Raw genomic sequence first — 24,944 nt, 5'->3', positions numbered from 1 at the left:
CAACACATTTTAGAAGTAGGGACAATCTAAGGAGTTAGGAAAAGTGTTTAGAACCAGAAATTGTTTTTAAAATTCTGAAAAAATATTCTTTCATATATCACAATTAGAGGCAAACTAAATACAACAGTTACATGTTTTGTTTGCTCCTCAAAGTAATTTCTTTTTAGATAATGTAATAATAATACGCTAAAAAGTAGTTAGATAAGTCTTTAACTTAGACATAAGTAGTTCTGATGAAGTTTGGTGATAACAATCTTGGCTCTTTGGTTTTCAAGCCATGGCAGGGATAATATTACATACATTCAATTGATTTCCCTTAAGAGAAAACATTTACAGGATCAAAGATTAGACAAAGCAACAAAAACATGAGTTACAACTAACAGCACCAACCTGAAGAGGCGATAAAGCAAATGGATTTAGGCCAACAGGATTCTGAGCAGACGATCCAAGAAGAGCAGCCGGGGCGGGTGAAGGTGACTTAGACAGTGGCTGAGACTGAGGGGTCACTAAAGAAGCAGTTGACATACCGGCATGGGTAAGAGATGTATCATCACAAGGTGTCCTTGGCAAAAGGCTAAACCACTGTCTATTCTTTTCAGTCAATGTCTTTAACAACTGGTCATTGGGGAGAGGACTATAGAACTTCCCTGGACCACTTGAACTGGTACTGAACAGATTATTAGAGTCTGTCTTTTCTGTGTTGCTTTGTGTTGCTGTTGATTGAATGCTGCCCAGTGAATGTTTTCCACTGTTTTGATATGACAATGTGCACCCATTTGCACTACTATTTGGTTTGGGGGTCATTACATCTGACTCAGGAGGCATCTTAGCTACTTCTAAAAGCTTGCTTAATTTTGAAAAAGAGCCAGGTTTCTGAAGAAACAGATTTGGGTTATCTTTTTCTCTAGTATCTTCCTTTTGCTCACAGTGATCTGGATTTGAACAATTTAAAGTGTCCTCAGAAGTCTCAAATGTTTCTTCTTTGATTTGGATACTTTTTGCCTTTTTTAGTTTTTCTCTTTCTTTTGCAATTTCTTCTAGTCCTAAAAAATTGAAAAGCATTATAAAACTTTATTACTCCATATCAAACCAATACTATATAATTATATCCTTTTACTATTTATCAAGTTATATGCATAAATATTTTTAGGAAACCTTTATAGATTACATAATATTCTCCATTTCCCCCTTTTTTATAGATTTTTTGCTCATTGGAAAATTAATATAATTTTTTAACTAATAATTAGAAAAAACTAGAATATAAAAAATTTAAAAAGCCCTAATATACAGCAAAAATTACTATTAATATTTTTCAATAACACTTGCAGGCATTCTATATGCATATACATATACACTTAAACCTATAAATTAAAAAAAAAAGTAAATCTTATTATATACATAATATTCTAACCTACATGTTTTGCTCTGTAAACATCCTGATATGTGAATAAATACATGAATAAATAAATACATAATACATAAATAAATAAATACATAATGACATAAATTTTAATGGTTATAGAATACTCAGTGGAATACATCATCAATTTAAATAATCCATGTTCTACTAATGGCTGTTAATAGGGCCCAGTTATTTGCTATTATAAATAATGCTATAAATGATGATGTGCATCTGTATCTTTGGTCTTACATTTTTTTTTTAAATTTACTTCCTTAGGATACTTACTGAGTACTAAGATATATACTTTTCAGGGTTTTGAAGTATGTTGTCAAACCAAAAGTTTAGATCAATACACATTCATACCAGAAGTAAGAGCATCTGTTTGCCTACATCCTCAAGGAAACTAAATACTATCAATGTTTTTTGTTTTTGCCAATATCTGGGAGATAAAAATCAAAACCGCCTTTTTTTTCCCCTGATCGCCAGTAAGGCTGAATATCTTTTCATGAGTTTATTGGCATTTCTCCTTTGTGAACTTCTGGTTCATATTTTTTAACAGCGTTTCAAAAATAATTTATAAGAATTATTTTAAAAATATAAATTCAGTACTTTATTCAATTTGAAAAGTAACATATGTCCAAGGTAAAATATTCAGTAATGACAGGTATAAATTAAACTGCTTCTGCCCTACTCCCTCAGTCCCTATTTCTAGTCTTCAGCGGTAACTGTGGTTAATCAATCATATCTATGTATCCTTCTAGAAATCTTACATGCATATATATCAATATGACTATTGTTTTGCACTACTACAGAAGTGAGACACTACTATTCACTCTTCTGCAACCTAGAATAAAATCTAAACTTCTAAGCAAGGCCTATATGGTCTGGTTCCTGAAAATTTCTACAATCTCTGACCATTCTTGTACTTGCTAAAGCTTGTTCTTTTCTCCCCTTTCTTCAGCTTCTCAAACATGCCCAGTTCTTTGCTTTCTGGGGCACTTTGCACTTGCTGCTTCCTCTGCTTGGGATACTGTTTTGTTGACCAGGCTCCTTATCCTTTATGTCTCAGATCAAGTCATTTCCTCACATAGGTTTTCTCTGATCAAGAAAGGTTTCTCTGATCTGATAAAGGTTTTTACTTTATCTAGAGTAGAATCCCTAGCCCATTCACTTTATTTTATTGACATAGAGCTGATGTACAATATTATATGTCACAGGTATATAATGTAGTGATTCACAATTTTTAAAGGTTATATTCCCTTTATAGTTATTTAAAAATATTGGCTATATTCCCTGGGTTGTGCATTATACCATTGTATCTTATTTTACCCATTCACTTTAGGTTATCATTCTATATATTTCCTTCACAGAATTTATCATTATAAACAATAACTTGTTTGTTTATTTTCTCCACCTCCACCCACACACCAGAATTTAAATTAACAAGCTTTACTTAAAAGCAGAGCGATGTCTGTCTTGCTTGTTACTGGATCCCAAATGCCTAACATGGTGGCTGCTATAAAATAGAAGCTCAATAAATATTTCTTGAATGATAAAATAAAGGGAGGGATATTTAATTGGCCTGGGGCAGTGCTCATTTTTGTTTTTAGCTTCTCAGATGATTCTTATTACAGTTAAAGGAAAGCTACTCTGGGATATTTCTTTGTTTTTTAGCTTCAACAAGGCTCTGTACCTTTAAGTGACTCACAATTTTGTCATTTTAAATTAGATTTCTATTGATTATATGGTAGTCCTAGTTTCAACCTTTTGAGGAGCCTCCATGTTGTTTTTCTTAAATCTGTTTTTTAATTATGTTTATTTTTAATTGATTATTGCTTTACAATATTGGTTTCATTTCTGCCATACATCAACATGAATTAGCCATAGGTGTACATTTGTCCCCTCCTTCTTGAACCTCCCTCCACCTCCCACCCTTTCCAACCCCTCTATTGTTACAGAGCCCTGGTTTTAGTTCCCTAAGTCACTGGGCAGATTTCCACTGGCTATCTATTTTCCAAATGTTAGTGTACATGCTTCCATTCTACTCTCTCCATTCATCTTAACCTCTCCTCTCCCTTCCCTGCCCTTGTCCAGAAGTTTGTTCTCTATGTCTGCATCTCCACTGCTGCCCTGCAAATAGGTTCATCAGTACCGTCTATCTAGATTCCACATATATGCATTAATATACAGTATTTGTTTTTCTCCTTCTGACTTAATTTACTGTTTAATATGCTCTAGGTTCATCTACCTCATTAGAATTGACTCAGTGTGTTCCTTTTTGTGGCTGACTAGTATTCCATTGTATGTACCACAGCTTTATCCATTCATCCTGTTGATGGACATCTAGGTCACTTCCATGTCCTAGCTATTACATATAGTGCTGCAATGAACATTGGAATACATGTATCTTTTTCAGTTTTGGTTTTCCCAGGGTATATGCCTAGTAGTATTGCTGGATTGTATGGTGGTTTTATTTCTAGTTTTTTAAGGAATCTCCATACTCTCGTCCATAATAGCTATATCAATTTACCTATTGTTTTCCATTGTGCCTGCACCAATTTACATTCCCACCAACAGTGTACAGAGGTTCCTTTTTTCTCTACATTCTCCCTCACCAGCGCTTGTTATTTCTTGTCTTTTTGATAACAGCCATTCTGACAGGTGAGAGGTATATTTCATGATGATTTTTATTTGATTGATTTTTGATTAATGATGTTGAGCATCTTATCACGTACAATCTAAGTGTCCTCTTTGGAAGAATGTCTATTTAGAAACTCTGCCCATTTTAAAATCAGATTGTTTTTCTGCTGTTGAATTGTATAAGTTCTTTATACATTTTGGATGTTAGTCCCTTCTGAGATATATAATTTGCAGATATTTATCCTCATTCAGTAGGTTGCTTTTCATTGAAGATTTCCTTTGTTATACAGAAGTATTTTAATATGATTAGTCCAACTTGTTTATTTTTGTTGGTTATATTAACTTACTATTTTAATTAATTTTCATGCTTATTTTTAAATATTTTAAGCAAACAGTTAAAAGAAGAACCACCACACTACCCTATTAAATCAACACTGACATCAATTTTGAAAAAGAAATAAAGTACAATTGAAGCCTTCTTATACCCCTCCCTGATTCCATTTGGTAGCTACTTCTGCCTTGAGAGAAGCAGAGCATGACTTATACACATCATTCCAACACATGATTTTATATTCTTAATTCATACAATTTACATTCATAAGAAATATATTATTATTCAAACCAATAACAACACTGTTTACTATATGCCAACAATGCTTATATGCCAGACACTATTCTAAGCACATTAAATGCATATTTCATGAACCTCCTTGTCCCCATAAGATTTTTTATTTTTGATTTTCCTTGTGAAATTTTTATTGTTTTTTAAATTTATTTATTTTTAATTGGAGGATAATTGCTGTACAGTATTCTGTTGGTTTCTGCCATATATCAACATGAATCAGTCATATAGTATACGTATGCCCCCTACCTCTTGAATCAGCCCTCCCACCTCTTACCCCACTCACCCACCTAGGTTGTCACAGAGCATTGGATTTGAGCTCCCTGTGTTATACAGCAAATTTTCACTGGCAATCTAATTTGACATATCAGTTCAGTTCAGTTCAGTCACTCAGTCATGTCCGACTCTTTGTGACCCCATAGACTGCAGCACGCCAGGCCTCCCTGTCCATCACCAACTCCCGGAGTTTACTCAAACTCATGTCCATTGAGTTGGTGATGCCACGCAACCATCTCATCCTCTGTCGTCCCCTTCTCCTCCCACCTTCAATCTTTCCCACCATCAGGGTCTTTTCAAATGAGTCAGTTCTTCACATCAGGTGGCCAAAGTATTAGAGTTTCAGCTTTAGCATCAGTTCTTTCAGTGAATATTCAGGACTTATCTCCTTTAGGATGGACTGGTTGGATCTCCTTGCAGTCCAAGGGACTCTCAAGAGTCTTCTCCAACACCACAGTTCTAAAGCATCAATTCTTCAGTGCTAAGCTTTCTTTATACTCCAACTCTCACATCCATACATGACTACTGGAAAAACCATAGCTTTGACTAGATAAATCTTTGTTGGCAAAGTAATGTCTCTGCTTTTTAATATGCTGTCTAGATTGGTCATAACTTTCCTTCCAAGAAGCAAGCACCTTTTAATTTCATGGCTGCAGTCACCATCTGCAGTGATTTTGGAGCCCCAAAATTTTGACATATAGTAACATATATATATATTTTTAGTAATATATATGTTTTAATGCTACTCTTTCCATTTGTTCCCCACTCCTCCCCCCACCCCCCATGTCCTTCTCTATGAGTCTGTTCTCTATGATTCTTTACCAGCTGAGCTACCAGGGAAGCTCCACGTCTCTACTGCTGCCCTGCAGTAGGTTCATAATTACCATCTTTCTAGATTCCATATATATGCATTAATATATGGTATTTGTCTTGTTCTTTCTGACTTACTTCACCCTGTGTAATAGGCTCTAGGTTCATCTACCTGCCTCATTAGAACTGAGTCAAATGTGTTCCTTTTCATGGTTAATATTCCATTGTGTATATGTACCACAACTTCCTTATCCATTCATCTGTTAATGGACATCTAGATTGCTTTCATGTCCTAGCTACCTGTGATAAACATTTGAGTACATGTGTTTTTCAATTTTGGTTTCCTCAAATATATGTCCAGGAGTGTAACTGTTGGGTCATATGGTAGTTTTATTCCTAGTTTTTAAAGGAATCTCCAAACCTCCATACTGTTCTCCATAGTGGCTGTGTCAACTTTTAAAAAAAAGTGTTCCATTGCTAAAAACAAAAAGTTAAAACAACTGCTTTATATGATTTGTGTTCTAGATCTAGATGTCTATGTAGTAATCAATCCCTTCTCTTCAAAGAATTGTTAAATTTCTATGTGGTATGGATTACGCTTTATATATCTTTCAACCTCCTGCAGTACCTAGAAATGCCTGGAATATACTAGGAATTTTTAAAAAACTGTGTTGAAAGAAGTTTTTTGCCTCCATGTGCCACCACAGGCAATAGCTATATCCCAGAACCTATAAACACTGATATAACACTCTTGGCCCCATCAGAATTTAAGTATTTGGAACCATCCAAAGTTCTGAAAAGTTAAATTCAGATGGTTTATTGAGAAAATATATACAGTCTATTATATGCTAGTTAATGAAACAGGAATGGAGCCAGCCAAAAATATAGTCCAAAGGTAGACTGTAGGATTGGGTGGTAATACCAAACTCAAGTAAGGAAACTTTATGGAGGAGGAGATGACCACAGGTTTCAAATATGAACAAGATTTTAAGATGAGTGATGATGGATAAGGGTCTTAGATTGAAGCAATCTATTACCTCCAGGATACTGTCAGGATGGATACTTGCTGCAAAAGTTAAAGAATAAATCACAAGTTGGAAAACTTGACAATGGAAAGGAAGAGAAGTGAAGCAGCAGTTATAAGGGATAATATAGCAGAAGATCTTTGTCCACTAAATAGGAAAAAGAACAGTTTATGTTTGCTGTCAGAGAGTGGCAGAAAAAAATCATGGAGAGAGAAGGAATATTTATCAGAGCAAGGGGCATTACAAATTCAAAAGGAATGGGAATCAAGGTTTTACAAGGTTTATCCATAAAGGAAATTTAATTCTGGAAGCACAAAACATATTGGAGGAGTAACAGGGTTTTAAAAAATATAGTTCTTTATATTACTTTGTAACAGATTAATAGTTCCTACCTTCACCACTCTCCATGCCTTCTACAAAAATCCCCCCACACTGGGGAAGAATCCAGTACCGACGTCTGTAACGATCCTGGCCAAACATCATCGAACGTAAAGAGTGAGAAGCGTCAAAGAGCTTCCTTCTGTACTGACTCTGTTGCTGTTAAAAAATGATGCATAAAATTAAGCTCTGAGTGTTAAGTGCTGTAAAAATTAATATGTAAGTGACTTTACACTCTTATGCCTTCAATAAAGGCAGATAAATAAAATCAGATAAATTTCACTAGTGAGTAAAGAGAGCAAAAAGAGTTAAATATTACATTCCTGACTTCAATTTCAGTAACACTTATAACAACAGAAATCACTTTGAGGGTAAGAGGAATATTTTTGTTGTCATGGATTAAAAAGATAAGTTTTATTTTATCAAGTGTCATCCAGTAAAGCATGTGTTACACTTGATAGTGAACAATGCAATGTGATCAAGTATTTCACTGAACTTTGGCCTAATTCTACTTATTACAATATATAACAAATAATATTCATATACATAATTGACCAGACCTGTATTTGCCTATTTTTATATTAATGCTATAAACCTAGGTAACATATGACTAAATTTGGCAATAAATTTGTAATATATATCCCCATGGATATAACATACAGGTATATCATAATATCGTCTCATTATATTTTTAAAACCTCATTTTTTTTTAACAGAAAGTTCATGTAAAACTTTACTGATGCTACTGAAATTCAATTTTTAATGAGAAATTCATAAATATGTATAGTGTATAAATCTAATGCAAATAAAATCTACAAACATACTAATATAAAATAAAACCATAAGATGCAGAAACTATTACTATAAAGTTCGACTGAATTTTAGAAGTAATTAATTCCAAGATATAAAACCATGTAATTGTTGGTATTTTGTATTTAAAAGAAGAGCTGAAGAATATAGGCCCTGGTTAAGTTTAGTACCATGCCTTAAGAGACAGGTTTTTAACCTTGGTGTTAATTTTTTAAGGTATAACTGTAAGAATGTTTCTAAATCTCAGTTTAATTAGTTACAAAAAGCTTGTTTTTATTTAGCAGCCAGAAAAACTAATTCCATACAAGGTGGATTTTTGAAGTGCTGCCAAAAAAAAAAATCTGAAAAATGCTTACTTTACTCAGTTTTTCAATCTGTTTTTCTAGCTCTTCCACACTTGCTGCTTGGTCACCTTCATCCTATACATAACAAAATATAGTATCATTTACATTTTTAAGATTTATTTAGTCAATCAGCAAATATTTAGTGAAAGCCTCCTATATGCAAAGTACAAGGACAGACTCAGTTCTTGTTCTAGATAAAGCATTAACCTGGTAGGGAGACACATAAAACATTACGCTAATAAATAAAAACTGCCAAACAGCAGAAAGCTCTATGAACCTCAAGAGAGGTAGAGATTAAGAGTCATGGAGCTCAGGGAAGGGTGAGATTACTTCTAGTGGGAACCTATACCGAGGAAGGCTATATGGAAGAAGTTGTGTTTTAGCTTTGTTAGGCACTGATTCATCAGAGAAAAGAGGACATGGAGAGTTTGACATGAAGAGATAAGGAGGAAGATGAGGCAAAGATGACTTTGGGGCTACACTGTCTAGAGCTGTAAACGCTTGGCAATGGACAATAATATGATCCTTTGAGGGAGACTAAATATCAGAACTATGCTTTACAAAGATTAGTATGGTAATAGATGTAAGATGGCCTGGATCAGGGAAAGGACTACAACTAGCAAATCTAGTTAGTAGATAGTTGCAGTGATTCAAGAGGAAAAGAGGATGTGGGTCTTACTAGGATAAAAGGAATAGAAAAGGAGAAAAGGAAATGGATGTAAGAGAGATTATATAGTTAGAACTGTTAAATTCTGGCAACTCATGCCTGTGAGGCAGAAAGGGGTGAAGGAGATGAAGGAAGGAGTAAACTATGATATTAAGGTTTTAAAATCTGGGAAACTGCAAAAATACTGGTACTATTAACTGAAAGAGTCATTTTACAGCAAAAAAGAGTAAGTTGTACTCTGAACACATTGAACTTTTAGAAGAATAATCTCTTCTATAAATGGTACTGATTTCATAAGTAGAAATTTTGCAATTATATAAAATTTTTCATTCTAAAAAATGAATATGGGAAAGCAACACCCAAAGTATATGTTTTAGAGGGAAAGCATGAATTAATATAAGGTATATGTACTTCAAGTGAAAGTGAAGTCGCTCAGTCGTGTCCAATTCTTTGCAACCCCATGGACTATAGCCTACCAGGCTCCTCTCTCCATGGGATTTTCCAGGCAAGACTACTGGAGTGGGTTGCCATTTGCTTCTCCAGGAGATCTTCCCGACCCATGGATTGAACCTGGGTCTCCTGCATTGTAGGCAGACACTTTACCGTCTGAGCCACCAGGAAGTCCTTATGTACCTCATTGGACCTCAGCTGCAGCGTGGGCTACATATATAGGCAAATCATTTAACTCTCCCAAAACTTTTTCCTAATCTGTAAATTGGTGATGACATTATCTGTAACATGGGACTTTTGTGAGGACTAAGAACAGTTCTGGGGCTTCCCAGGTGGCTCAGTGGTAAAGAATCTGCCTGCCAAGCAGGAGACGCAGGTTTGATCCCTGGGTTGGGAAGATCACCTGGAGAAGGAAACTGGCAACTCACTCCAGTATTCTTGCCAGGAAAAAAATCTCATGGACAGAGGAGCCTGGCAGGTTACAGCCCAAGGGGTCATGAAAGAGCTGGACATGACTTAGTGACTAAACAACAGCAACAAAGAACAGATCTGAAAGCAACTAGAAAATTTTCCGGTACATAACATATAAATAAGGTTATTTTCTTTCTTTCTGAAAGATGTCCTTTAATGAGAAACTGCAGGTACGTCTCAGGTTTAAAAAATATAAGCACTTGTTTTTGGTGTTTACTTTTAATAAGGCTTTTTTAAAAGTCATAATGCCACCAACCATTCTCACAAACAGATATTTCTAAACCAGTATAGTTATTTCCCCAATAAAAGGAAGGGAAAGGAAAACTTCAATAGTTTTACCATTAGCTATCTATGCTTTACCCAAATTTATGAGACCCGATTTCCAAAGGCATTTAGGCATATTATTTATGGTAATAATAACATCATTTCTATTTATAAGAGAATAGGCCTAATGATCCTTAAATCTTGACTCTTTAATTAAATAGATACTTAATAGCTCTATGACTATGTAGTGATCTTTTGACCAGCAGGATAAATGTTTGACAATTTGCTTATATAGAAAACAATTCAATCAACAAATATTTGAAATAAGATGTCAAAGTAACTATGTATTAGATTAACTAACTACCATTTCTAAGACTTTTCTTACCAAAAAAAGAAGTAAAATATCTACTAAAGTTTTATTTAAAGGAGTTTTGGTTAATAGTCCTCATACTTTTAAGAGATATGAAGAATCTGAAAAGCCAGAGAGAAAGGCAATAACAAAAAAATTAAGAATACAGAATCTATGCCTGCCATGCTTCCCCAATCAAAAGAGAAGGCTGTTATATGTCCCTATATGTCAAAGTTTAATTGTCCACATAACCTCCTACACAACACCTTGTGAGGTTAAAGTTCACAAAGATCTCAACACAAACCTAAGGATTAGGGAGAGTTGATATATTGAAGGAATAAAGAGTGAAGAAGGAGGGAATCACCCTTAAGACAAAGGGCTGTGACTTAAAGAGCAGTATCTTCTAATTCAGTGGTCCCCAACCTTTTTGGCACCAGGGACCGGCTACGTGGAAGACGATTTTCCACAGACTTGGTGGATGATTTTGGGATGATTCAAGCTTATTACATTTATTGTGTACTTTATTTCTATTATTATTAAATCAGCTCCACCTCAGATCATCAAGCATTAGATCCCAGACCCCTGTTCTAATTGAAAGGAATCACATGGGTCTCATTGGAAAGGCTCCTGCAATTAGTCCTTTATATGGTATAACAACTGACACCACCTATACTTAATCAAGAAGCCAAACCTATTTTTGGAGGAAAATCAATCAATCAGGTTCTTTAAAAAGTTAACCTTTAATTTTATTAGGAAATTGGTAAGTGGCTACAAATTCTTCATTATAAAGAAAAACTCTCAAATCATGTAAAAGAAATGTTTCTTTGGTCTCTTAGATCCTAAAATATTCCTTACTTTCAAACACTTTTAAGCTGTTTTCTCACATTAATGACAAGATACACATTTGCCAGGATTTTGATCAATCTAATTAACTCTATAATTCAAAGTTCATAAAAATAAAATACTACTTTAAAATAACACATCCAGTCTTAAAATGTGAATAATGATTTTTAAATCATTAATACTGATTTTTAATAGTTCTTTTATCTCCCTTAAAGAAAACAATTTAGAGTTTGTTAATTCTCCATGTGAAAAATGCCAAGTGAAACACAATTTCTGTAAATAAATTCTAGTTTAATGGGGTGACTATCCACTAGAATACACTGATATCCGAACACAAAGTTGTCACATTTATGAGAGCTAATACTTAAAAAAAATTATAAAATTAAGTGCTGAAAAGGTATGCTAATTCTGTTTTTTAAAAAGGTGGTTAATATTGATCAAAAAAGTTTAATTTCTGCTAAACAGCTCCACTTGCCAAAGGAAGCAGACTGGTTATAAATAGTATCTTTGGGTAATTACAGTTCTGAAACCCAAATTATATACCCTTTTGTCACAGCATGAGAGTATTTGATCAAGTGATTTCAGAAGTACAACATTATGAAGTAATTCCTGCAAGGAATCTCACAGTAGTCACCTTTTCAGCCTGCTACTCTTAAAATAAGTAAGGCTCACTCTAGCAAATCATTCTGGTTTAAAATATGTAATTTATGAAAACATTTTGCATTTATGCTATTTTTTACTTAAAAGAATTGTATAGCACATGATTTTATAAATTACACTGTTATCCAGATTAAGTAAAAATTTGATTTAGTAACATCATTGGTCTTATTCAGATATTATTTTCACATAATATATCAATAATCCATCTTTCTAAGCTTTATTTCTCCAGCAATATGGGATTGATAAAAGAACGGAAAAGTTTTTCCTAGACTTCCTTCACTAAATAATCCTGGCATTGAAGGCAGAAGGGCTGGCTGTATATTGTTTTTTTGAATGCCATTTCTTCAACCCTATCAATATTTCTAGCATTCTTTTCTTGTAAAAGGTAAACATCAACCTTTATCTCCTTTTTATACATGTCCATTTCTGTGGCTTATGGTCGCTTTCCTTAAAAACACTCCTCCATTACCTTGCCTTCTTCCCTTTAGCCTACTCTTCAAAGCTAGCCCCCCCGCCCCCATCTTTACCTTAACTGAATCTCTCCAATATCTCTAGGGACCTTACACTATTAATTATTCTCTTTTATCTCTTTAATCTCCCACACTTATCTCTCATTTTACTGACTCTCCCGTCAACCAAAAATAGTCTCAAATCTTCTGCATCTGAAAAATCCCTGGTCTTTGTCCTCCTCTAGGAACTACCCTTTCTTTTGAGGTATAATGCTTGAGACAATCATGTTCACTTTCTCACTTTTCATTGTTTTCAAACAATTCTAGCCTTGCTTTGGCTCTCACCTCTCTAAAGAAATGGTGCTGGCATTGGTTACCAAACACCTCTGTGATGGCGAATACAACAAGCACATTCAGTCCTCCTCACATTACACGCCTGTTCCTTTAACATTTCTTTTGTAAATAACTGGATTTATTTATTTATTTTTGGCTGTCCTGGGTCTTTGCTGCTGCGTGGGCTCTTCTATAGTTGTGATGAGCGGGGCTTACTGTCTAGTTGTAGGGTGTGGACTTCTCATTGCAGTGGCTTCCCTTGTTGCAGAGCATGAGCTCAAGAGCATATGGGCTCAGGAGCTGTGGCTCGTGGGCTCTAGAGCACAGGCTCAGTAGTTGTGTTGCACAGGCTTAGTTGCTCTGCAGCATGTGGAATCTTCCCAGATCAGGGATTGAACCCATGTCTCCGGCACTGGCACACAGATTCTTTACCACTGAGCCATCAGGGAAGCCCTCCCTTAACACTGTTTATAACTCCCTCTTTTAAAAATGTTTAATTTTCTTGATTCTTATTATTATTACATGGGTGGAAAAGAGTTAACATTGTAGGTTTTTGAAAGGTTGGCTTACAAAGCTGACCCTTGGCTAGCATCTGGGAAGCTGAATTTTGGAGGGTTCCCCAACCCAGAGTGACAAGAATAGCTTGCTGGACCTACACTGCGCTAACAATGTGGTTTATACCAAACACCTACTTTTTTTGGAGTGGGGGGAGGCTGGAGTTTTGGCACCTTCTATGCAGAGGGTACCTATGTGGTCATCCCTGTATAAAACTCTGGGCACAGTCTCTATTGAACTTTCTTAGAACACAACGTTTCAGCTGCGGCACAATTTAAATGTCACAACACACTGCTAGGAGAATTAAGCCCATCCTTTGTGACTCTACTAGGAAAAGACTCTTGAAAGCTGGGACTGATTTCCTCTGGATATTGACCCATATGCCATTTCTCTTTAATGGTTTTGCTTTGTTTTTCCTTTTGCTGCAATAACTTGTAGCCATAGCATGACCAGAAGCTGAGTTCTGTGAGTCATCCTAGTGAGTCACTGGCTTTGGAGGCGGTCTTGGTCTTGGCAATCCCTGACCCACTACAGAAATTTTCTACCTTTGTTTATTCTTCAGCAAGAAGTCCTGAAGGCTCTTCTTAAACACTGACATTCCCTGAGGTTCCAATCTCAGTTTACTACTCTCACTAATAAACCAATTCTCCTGTGCAAACTAACCCAACCCATTATTTAAACTATTGTCTATGTACTAATAACCTCCAGATCTACATTTTCAAGACCGAACTCTTCTCCAGGCTTTGGGTTTTTAAATCCAACTGACTGCTAAACTGCTCAGGCACCTCAAATTCAACATGTTCAAAATAAAACCTAGTATCATTTCCTAACTTCAGATATTTGTTCTATATTCCCCTACTCGGCTGTCATCTATTTACTCTGCTGCTTCTCGATTCTTCTTTTTTTTTTAATGGCGATGCAATCTTTTCTTTTGTTTTTCTTAAAGCTTTATTTATTTATTTATTTTTGGCTGCACTGGGTCTTCATTGCTTTGTGTGGGCTTCCTCTAGTTGAGGGGAGCGGGGGTTACTTTTCATTGCGGTGCACAGGCTTCTCATTGTAGTGGTTTCTCTTGCTGCACAGCACAAGATCTAGGCACACGGGCTTCAGTAATTGCAGCATGTGGGCTCAGTAGTTGTGGCACATAGGCTTAGCTACTCTGCAACATGTGGAATCTTCCTGGACCTGTGATGGGACACATGTCCCCTGCATTTGCACATGGATTCTCATCCATTGTGCCACCAGGGATGATGTCCCTCCTGAATTCTTTAGATCAGGTAGTGGCAACAAAAGCAGGTAGTCCCTTACCAGAAAACTGGAATCAATCCTATCTCTCCCTCCATCAACTTACACAATCCATCTTCAAAGACTATTCAGTTTTCCTCAATATTTATTGAGTCTTTTCCTTCCATTGGTCTATTTTCAGACCTATCACAATTCACCTAAACCAGAGCAGTCTCTCCTGACTCATCTTCCCACTTCTGATCTTGCGCTAGCCAAATCTATTTTCCACAGAGTTGACATAGTGAACCACTGAAAAATCAAGTCTGACCAGGTCTTTCCATCACTTATAACCCTTCAATGGCTTCCTATCACCATAAAACTATAAAATCCTAGTTCACAGTTGTTGTCCACGAGGCTATCTAGTATTACTGGAGCACTTATAGGGCCTGTAAAGCACATCATGGTTTCAAGGCTTCTGAGTCCTTACTCATGCTATTCTCTCTGCTTGGAAGATTTTTCCATGGATTCCTGGATTCTCTAATAGGTTAACATTCAGCCCAGCTTGTAGCCTCAGCTAATGAGTTCAGAAAGCCTTTGTGATCATTTATTCCTCAGAAAGATTCAATGTCCTTCTTTTGTACCCGCCTGCTGCTGCTGCTAAGTCACTTCAGTCGTGTCCGACTCTGTGCAACCCCATAGACGGCAGCCCACCAAGGCTCCCCCGTTCCCTGGGATTCTCCAGGCAAGAACACTGGAGTGGGTTGCCATTTCCTTCTCCAATGCATGAAAGTGGAAAGTGAAAGGCAAGTTGCTCAGTCACGTCTGACTCTTTGCGACCCCATGGACTGCAGCCCACCAGGCTCCTCCATCCATGGGATTTTCCAGGCAAGAGTACTGGAGTGGGGTGCCATCACCTTCTCCTGCCTAATACATTGTAAATACTGCTAGCAAAGCAGTTAACATTTAACACATTATTTTTTCTTATTCTAAGTCTTTCTCTGAAACTATAAATTGAAAGGAAAGTTTCAGTGCTTTGTTCATCTTTGATTATGGTCTACACGGAGAAAAGAATCTTAAAAAAGAAAAATAAGTAGAGTTGATGCAGAAAACAAATGTATGGTTACTAGGGGATAAGGGGAAGAAGTAAAGATAAAGTGGGAGACTGGGACTGACATATACACACTACAATGTGTAAAACAGATGACTAATAAGAACCTGCTGAATAGCATAGGGAACTCTACTCAATACTCTATAATGGCCTATATAGAAAAAGAATCTTAAAGATGTGTGAATATATGTATATGTATAACTGATTCATTTTGCTATACACCTGAAACTAACACAACATTGTAAATCAACTGTATTGCAATAAAAGTAAAAGTTAAAAAAAGTGCCTAGAGCCATGTACTCAATAAACTAGGTAGGATCTGAGAAATGTATCAGTTTCACTATACCTGACAACACTTTGAAGGCATTAAGTACTGTACAAAATAAACATAAGATATCACGTTAATAGAATTTTAAAAATACCTAAAATTAAGAATATGAATAGTTCTTTGGAGAACTCTCAAGTTATTATACAAACAGAAAAATTTAACTTCTTTTATTCAACATAAGTACCTTCTATGCGCAGAGGTTCTATTCAATATTTACCTAAGCATCACAAAAAACCTTGAGGTGAATATTATATTTAATTTTCAGATGAATAAACTGGGTTGAGTGTCACAATGGAATTTAAACCCAAATCCATTTGACTTCAAATTCTGTATTATTTTCAATATTTCATACAGTATTAGTCAAGTCTAAATTTTATTACCTCATCGTCACAGATCTCAGTCTTCTTTCCTTTTTTGTCTTCTTTATCTTCTTCATCTTCATCATCTTCATCAGCTTGGTCATCACTATCATCGTCATCATCATCATCATAGTCACTGTCTCCTCCCTTCCTTCTCCTTTTTCGTCCTGAAGTGGGTGTGCCCAGTGGATGCTGTTCTTCTCCAAGATCAATGCCACCTGAAGTGTCTCTTTTGCCTGTTTTCTTAGCGTGAATGATTCTGAGCCTTTAAATATGAAAAAAAAAAATGATACAGAAGAAAAGGCTTCCCTCTGTACTTTTTAAATATCATACTATGAGTTTTAAGCATGTGGTTATTTCTCTCAAAGTAACCAATATATCAATGACAATAAAAATTAGAAGAAATATGTTCACAGAAATTATAAAATATGTTAACTTTTAAGAATTATACTGTCTATCTGTTTGGAATTAGAATACACTTTTTTAAAAACACAGAAAACTGAGATTAACTCAGGAACAGCCAAGTGATAGTTCTTGATCCTATACTATCTGAGTAAATTTCAATTCAAGTCACTGCAAAGAAACTATCCTCTTAACATGGAAGTTGAATAATTTCAGCATTATATTTCCTAGCAGGAAGCTAATTGAGTTTTAATGCTGAATATATTTGGATATGTTAGACTCTCTGTAAAAGCAAACTGTAATTAGAAAGCAATTAAGGAAAAATGTGGTAGAATCCAAACAGATTCTATTTATGACAAAAGTAACCTGATAGAAACAACAGTCTTTGAATATATGATTGCTTGACTTCTTTGAAAGAAAGATAAATTGACTTACTTTTAACTTTGAAGCATGTGAGTTCAATGAATCTCATTATAGCTTTTGTCCACTAAAAACTCTGCCTCTGAGTTTTATTAATTTTATATCTCAGCTTAATTAAACTTTGCCTTTTCTAATTTTTAGACAAAATAAAGTTTAAATTCCATATTTTCACTTAGTATGCTTTATTCAGAAATTTGTGAAGAAGGAAAACAGTATACTAGTTTTAATAAAATAGAACTTACTTGCGGAGTTTACCTTCTACCACCCATTTATCTCTCCTTAAGTTTGACATATAATCAATGTTCTTGTCGATTTCACTGCCAATGCAAAAGTTTATTAGAAGACATAAATTAATACATAATGTAGTACATTAATTTGGTAAATAAAATGATGCAGATTTTTGGTAAGTACAAATGATGATTGCCAATGAATAGCAAAAACAAATGAAAAATTATACTAATACATAGCTAAGAGATGTACAGAAAACTTAAAATGTCCAGCAATGGTAGAAACACATGGCTCTGAAATATCTGGATTGATTCTTTCCCTAGAAAGGTAAAGGAATAAAAGTAACATAATTAAAATCTGTAAAATAATGAATAGCAAGAACAAGATGAATGAGGAATTTGTTCACCAAATCTTCCAATATTATAGTGGAGAACTTACTTTGACTCTTAAATGAGATTAAGTACTTTTTAAAAAAGTGCAAACTAACATGCAATAAATAAATAATATTAAGATTGTGTCAGCACATGATAAAAAGTAGATGGATAATTCTACAAATGGCTTCTAGCAAAAAATGAGGTAGTCATCTGCTACCAAAGATAAAAGAAAAATTCTGAGTTCTTACAAGAGTACTGGATTCTAGAGTCACAGCAACAAAAAACTGTTCACATTTCAGTATACAAATAAATAACAAAATTACCAAATAAACAAGAAGTGTTACAAGGACTATACACAGTATGATTCAAAATTTCTTTTTAACAGCCTGAAAAGAAATACATTAAAATACCATTTGTCATCTCTGAATGGTGAGGTTAGTGTAATTTTAATTTTTTTCTTTGTCATAGTCTGTTACTTTCAAATTTTCTATAAGCAATTTGTATTACTTTGTGACTAGACAAATTTAAAACAGAAAATAATCACCAGAAAAGTCCAGACATGTGCTTACCTCACCACACTCTTGCTGCATGCCAGTTCATTGATCAGGAAAGCCAGAACTGAGGCTTTCTGTGCTGGAGTGTGAGCCTGAAAAGCTTTAGTCTTTAGGCTTTCAGTAAGTTCAGTCTGTCCACAGTGTGCTTCCATAAAAATCTGCAAAACCTCGGAAACATTGTCTCGATTCACACCAACATTCAGCAAATGTTCTCCAAGAGCTGTTTTGGCCTATAAAAGTTTGGCATTTTTATCAGGATAAGGACTGATACTGACTCATAAAATATAAACAGTAAGACTTTTAAATATTGGTATTATATGATTTAGATATTACTGACAAGGGCTTTATTCACATTTTTGATGAAATGGAGATAAAAACAGTCAACGGATGATCGGACAAGCTTTCAAGTACTTGTAATTTTTCCATTCCTTCTTCAAACTTGGCTAAAAGTTAGGTGTGGAGAAGAGTATGTAAATTTGTGGTTAAAAATTCATACCTTCTTTGACCACAGAAACTATCTGAAGGTTTTACAGGCTATATCCATCAGTAGTGGTGGGGGAGGGGTTGAAAAGTACTATTATTATTGTGTTTTCTGGTTCTACAGTGTCATGGATTTTATTTCCTGGTATGCTGAATGAATAGGGAAATGGAGGAAAAAGTAACAGGTGTATCTGGAAACTTCTCTCTCTACAATATTATCTAGAGTAAAACTGACTGAAATGTGTATCTTAATTGGAATTAAGATAAATTTGAACTTATTGAGTATCCACGTAGCAATATAGAGTCTTAACATGCTGTTCTACAGGGGTCTTGATTAGTCTCAGTTATTCACAGTTTCAAAGAGAAAACAGTATACTTTCAGAGGACACACGTAAGTTCTAACTTCTTTACAAATTTTGAATTTTCTGTTTTGCTAAATATTACTTGGGAATTTCTTAAGTAAATTTGGCTTTTGCCAAAAGCTAAAGGAAAATAAAAGTAATTTGAGAATGATTTACATTCCTTAGGCTTTATGAACCAGGTTTTTCTAAGTTTGTACCAACTGTAACTGAAGCAAATCTACCTTTAACTTCGTGAGAAGCTACGTAGAAAAAATTGAGTAAGTCTATACAATCTTCTGCTAACATGCTAAAGCCAGCTATTAATGCACTGATAGTACAAATTAAAAAGATGTATTTTGTTTTTTTTTACCTTGTATCCTGTAATTAGACCTGGATCACATACAGCAGCTGAGAGGAGCCTCACAAGCAAGTCTTGTACTTCACCCATGCTGTCCCCTATATTTAGCAATCCCTCTTGAAGAACACTCAGGTTTGGAACATCAATATTCACATCAAAGCCCAAAACTTTACCAAAGTTTCGTAAGAACTGCACCACCATGAGACAGTCTGAAAATGTACTTCCAGAGAGAACAAGTCCTGGAATACGAGGCAACTCTGGCAAAGGCTGAAAATAAAAGAAAAGAAAGAAAAAATAATTTTAAAAGCCATGATTTTATACCTTCTGAAGTAAGGTAAGTTGTTATTTTTTTTTTAATTTTATTTTTAAACTTTACATAATTGTATTAGTTTTGCCAAAATGAATCCGCCACAGGTTATTTTTATCTTGCCTTATACCAGTGGTTTTTCCCTCTAGATTGTAAATTCCATGAGGGCATTTCTATAACTCCCCGGTGAAAGCAAAAGTCACTTAGTCGTGTCCGACTCTTTGCGACATTGTGGACTATACAGTTCACGGAATTCTCCAGGTCAGAATGCTGGAGTGGGTAGCCTTTCCCTTCTCCAGGGCATCTTCCCAACTCAGGGACTGAATCCAGGTCTCCTGCACTGCAGGTAGATTCTTTATGTAATCATAAAATCCTGAACACAAGTAACCATTAATAAATTTTGGTTGAAATCAACATGACCTTAGATCTCTACAAAAGAGAACACTAATTTTAACTTACATATTGACAAAACACAGGTTACATAACTGGAAGAAAAATTAAATAACATAAGAAATAAGTATCTCATGATTACTTTACCATGGAACAACTTAGTAGGGCACACGCAACACTTTCTTCTAATGATGTAGACTGATTTACAATTCATACTTTTGGGGAGCTCAGAAACTAACCGTGTACACATCTGTGGCTTGTATGGTTGGAGAGAGAGATACCATCTTTGGCTAATGAATGTAGATAAATTACTAGGTCCACATGACAAGAACCTACGACCCTGTCAAGAAGCCAGTTAGAGTGCAACTGTCAGTTTTGAGGTTTCCTGTATATAGTGAAACACTGATTCACTATCAAAATGAAAGAGCTGTTTCTTCTGCTATTTCTCAAATATGCTCACATATTAACATTGTAATGACTATATTTTCAGCTTTCATGGACATTTTAAAAATTAAATAAGTAAGTAATCTAAAAACATTTTCATCCATGAATATGATTCAATAAATATACTTTCAGTTATGATTGGGAAAAATGTGGCTTATAAACATTTCTATTTATCTGAATTGGACCCTGAACACAAAAATGTGTCCTCTACTCTGCATTTGGTGTAATAACGAACTAAAGACTTCTTCCACTAATAGTGTGTAGAAACACAAACTATGGATACTGCTGACATAATACAAATCTTTTGTTATATATGAAAACCATTTAATTCTGTCTTCTTTTTTCCTGAATCATATCAGACATACATAGTTCCACATGATTCTAAAAATTTATAAAGCAAAACCAACAAAAGTAAGTCTTAAAGTGCAAAGTGAATTGAAAGTGCAAGTCACTCAGTCATGTCCGACTCTTTGAGACCCCATGAACTATACAGTCCATCGAATTCTCCAGGCCAGGATACTGGAGTGGGTAGCCTTTCCCTTCTCCAGGGGATCTTCACAACCCAGGGATCGAACCCAGGTGTCCCACAATGCAGGCGGATTCTTTACCAGCTGCGCCACAAGGGAAGCTCAAGAATACTGGAATGGGTAGCCTATCCTTTCTCCAGCAGATCTTCCCGACCCAGGAATCAAACTGGGTGTCCTGCATTGCAGGCGGATTCTTTGCCAACTGAGCTATCAGGGAAGCCTAAGTCTTAAAATGGACTTACAAATATTTTATATGTGTGCATATGGACTTAAATGAAAATAAAAGGTTATTTACGATAATTTAGGATTTAAAAAGATCATTAAGGATTAGCAAGAAAATAGTTTCTTAGGATTCAAGAAAATTGCTCAGTATGAGTTTATTAAAACATGTTAACTAACCACTATACCTATTCTGTGCTTAGGAAATTTTAAACATCCAGTTGACTAAAACTAGATTATATACAGGCTTCCCTGGTGACTCAGACTGTAAAGAATCTGCCTGCAATGCAGGAGATCCAGATTCAATCCCTGGGTCAGGAAGATCCCCTTAAGAAGGGCATGGCAACCCACTCTGGTATTCTTGCCTGGAGAATCCCATGGACAGAGGAGCCTGGCAGGCTGTAGTTTCTAGGGTTGCAAAGAGTCTGAAGTGATTTACCAACATGTGCATACTTTTATCTTTATTTAAAAGCATTTATGCTAGGTAACTAAATAGAATATTAATAAATTTAATTTTCCACTTGGGTACTAGAAGTTTGGGCTTCCCTGTTGCCTCAGCAGTAAATAATCTGCCTGCCAATGCAGAAAACATGGGTTTGATACCTGGATCAGAAAGATCCTCTGCAGAAGGAAATGGTAACCTATTCCAGTATTCTTGCCTAGGAAATACCATGGACAGAGGAACCTGGCTGGCTACAAACAGCAACACTAGAAGTTTGCTTTAAGCACTTTATAAAAGAGCTTGCAAAAATAAGAGATAATCATTATCTGTATGTTATATGGCATATGAGTAAATATAGATGCTACTGACCAAGTATAACTATTGTATCATTGAGACACTATTATAGACATGATATGCACTGACACAATTTTCCAGGAATACTATCTTAACTATAGCCAAACATAATTGACTTCTACTCATTAATATGTGAAATCATACCAGCTGTTACTATGCTTCTGCTCTTTCCAAGTTGCTACTTTTATATATTTTAGCAATATTACAAATCTGTGAAGAATGATGGAAGAGAAAATACACCTGAGGTACTCTGACAGGACACACTTCTTGGCTTTCAGGGTCATAAAGAGTATGGGCTCTGGCGTTTAACAAAATGAAGCCTGAATCCAAGTTGCTACTTATAAGTTGTATAATCTCAGGCAAATTCCTTAACCTTTCTGTGTTTCAAGTTTTTGCATCTGTAAATGGGCAAAAATATCAGTTCCACAGGATTGCTGCTAATGCTGCTGCTAAGTCACTTCAGTCATGTCCGACTCTTAGCGATCCCATGGACTGCAGCCCACCAGGCTCCTCCGTCTATGGGATTTTCCAGGCAAGAGTACTGGAGTGGGGTGCCATTGCCTTCTCCACCACAAGACTGTGGTGAGGGCCAAATCAGAAAATTCATTTCAAGCATTTAGCACTGTGCCTGGCACGAACTAAACGTACTCAATAGTTAGCTACCACCACTAAAGCACTGAAAGAGGTTTTATTGCAAATCCTAATTTGTTTAAATATCTATGGAAGCCTGAGGGAAGGAGTTAGATCTTTCTGTTCCTAAATGCCTCAAAAAGATCAAATGAAACACAGAAATCCTATTTCTATAATTCATTTTTATAGATTTCTGCAGTATATTACTTACATTAAAAAGGTTTGTGGTGCTCCATTTATATATTAAGAACTGCCATTATCAGCACAGAGCTCTAGAGAGGTTTACTTGTAGCCATCCAGGAGAGACAGATGACCTAGACTTGGAAATTCACTGCTCTAGCACCCCACTCCAGTACTCTTGCCTGGAAAATCCCATGGGCGGAGGAGCCTGGTAGGCTGTAGTCCATGGGGTCACTAAGAGTCAGACATGACTGAGCGACTTCACTTTCACTTTTCACTTTCAGGCACTGGAGAAGGAAATGGCAACCCCCTCCAGTGTTCTTGCCTGGAGAATCCCAGGGATGGGGGAGCCTGGTGGGCTGCCGTCTGTGGGGTTGCACAGAGTCGGACATGACTGAAGCAACTTAGCAGCAGCAGCTAAAAATACAATGCTTTCACAATGGCAACTCTGGCAAAGGAATCAGATGAGAACACAAAAAAATTCAAATTTATTAATGAAATGGTTTACATGATAAATTACCTTTTGGTCTGCTAAGCACATGTCTTCATTAGGCTTCTTTAGTTCCTTTGCCATTTCTAATTCTAATCTTCGTTGCTCTAGTTTACGTTCTTTATTTAATCTTTTCTCATCACGTTTTTCTTGCTTCAATCGTTCTCTTTCCTTAAAAAGAAAACCATGTCCACATATTCTCTTTAATCACTGTGTATGTTTAAAAAACTTCCAGTTAAAATTTAAAAGGTAATCAAAGTGTTATTTCCATGAACAAAATTTCTCTTGGAATGATTAGGAATAGACTTGAAATTACAAAGAAATATTGACATTTTGCTTTTCCATATTTTCACCCTTTGAGTTTGAAAATAACCTTATGACTGTATGTGTGTGTGTATATATATATATATATATATACACACACACATACTAATACAAAATATCAGTATTAGTTTCAATCCTGATTATTTCATTATTCAAAATTTATTCAATCTTTTTCCAGATTATGAGAATAAAATATTAATACAAGCAGGTATATAAAATGAACATGGGCAAGTAAATATTTATTTTAAAAAGTTAACTAGGATTAGCGAAAATTTTTGTGTAGCTCCAGGAAATAAGATTTACAGCATGAAAATAAAACACGTTTGAATTTGCATAAAAAATAATTCAAAAGTGAATTAGCTAGTCCGAACATGTGCATCTATGATGAAATAAAAATATTATTAACCACTCTAAACAACACTTAAAAGAATATCAAATAGGTTCTGAATGCAATTCCAAAAGCATTAAAAATATTTTGGATAATGGCAACAATATGGAAATAATCTTGTTTCCCTTCTTGTAGAGGATGACATTTCTTTCAAAGAAGTGATTTTCCGTAATACTGGTGTCATTATTTTATTGTCATATCTCAAATACAATTCTCTTTTTAAATTGAAGTATAACTGACTTACAATACTATGTTAGTTTTAGGTGTACAATACAGTGACCTAATATTTTTACACATTATGAAATAATCACCATAAACAAATCTGATTACTGTGTCTCCAAAGTTATTACAATATTATTGACTGCTACTTATGCTGTACATTATATCCCCATGACTTATTTTATAACTGGACTTATTTCAACCATTTCCCACAACCACCCCTCCCCTCTTTGAAATGCTAGCCTGTTTTCTGTATCTATGAGTTTGTTTCTGTTTTATGTTTGCTTGTTTTTCTTTTTAGGTTCTATATACAAGTGAAATCATATGGCGTTTGTCTTTGCAGACTTATTTCACTTAACACAATACACTCTAGGTCCACCCACACTGTAACAAACGGTAATACTTCATTCCTTTTATGGCCGAATAATATTCCATTCACATATATACCACATATTTTTCTTTCTTAAATTTTATTTTATTTTTAAACTTTACATAACTGTATTAGT

At 35.2% G+C, this 24,944-nt stretch overlaps 1 protein-coding gene across 18 annotated transcripts in view; it reads right to left on the bottom strand.

The window, feature by feature from the left end:
* The window catches only part of BAZ2B (bromodomain adjacent to zinc finger domain 2B), a 416,357-nt gene that overhangs the window by 26,043 nt on the left and 365,370 nt on the right, over window positions 1–24,944 (bottom strand). For all 18 annotated transcript variants that reach the window (XM_025261158.3, XM_044934877.2, XM_025261209.3 and 15 more), the window contains 8 exons: window positions 23,538–23,678; window positions 19,537–19,791; window positions 18,361–18,575; window positions 17,432–17,506; window positions 16,389–16,632; window positions 8,320–8,382; window positions 7,168–7,312; window positions 391–1,043 (listed from right to left, as the gene is read on the bottom strand). In XM_025261158.3, coding sequence (XP_025116943.3) covers window positions 391–1,043; window positions 7,168–7,312; window positions 8,320–8,382; window positions 16,389–16,632; window positions 17,432–17,506; window positions 18,361–18,575; window positions 19,537–19,791; window positions 23,538–23,678 — 1,791 coding nt within the window. The remainder of the gene's footprint in view (window positions 1–390; window positions 1,044–7,167; window positions 7,313–8,319; window positions 8,383–16,388; window positions 16,633–17,431; window positions 17,507–18,360; window positions 18,576–19,536; window positions 19,792–23,537; window positions 23,679–24,944) is intronic.

This window comes from Bubalus bubalis, chromosome 2, assembly GCF_019923935.1.
Source record: "Bubalus bubalis isolate 160015118507 breed Murrah chromosome 2, NDDB_SH_1, whole genome shotgun sequence".
NCBI classification, from domain to species: Eukaryota; Metazoa; Chordata; class Mammalia; order Artiodactyla; family Bovidae; genus Bubalus; species Bubalus bubalis.
The sequence above is the reverse complement of the archived record's forward strand: the minus strand, read 5'-3'. Positions and strand labels throughout refer to the sequence as shown.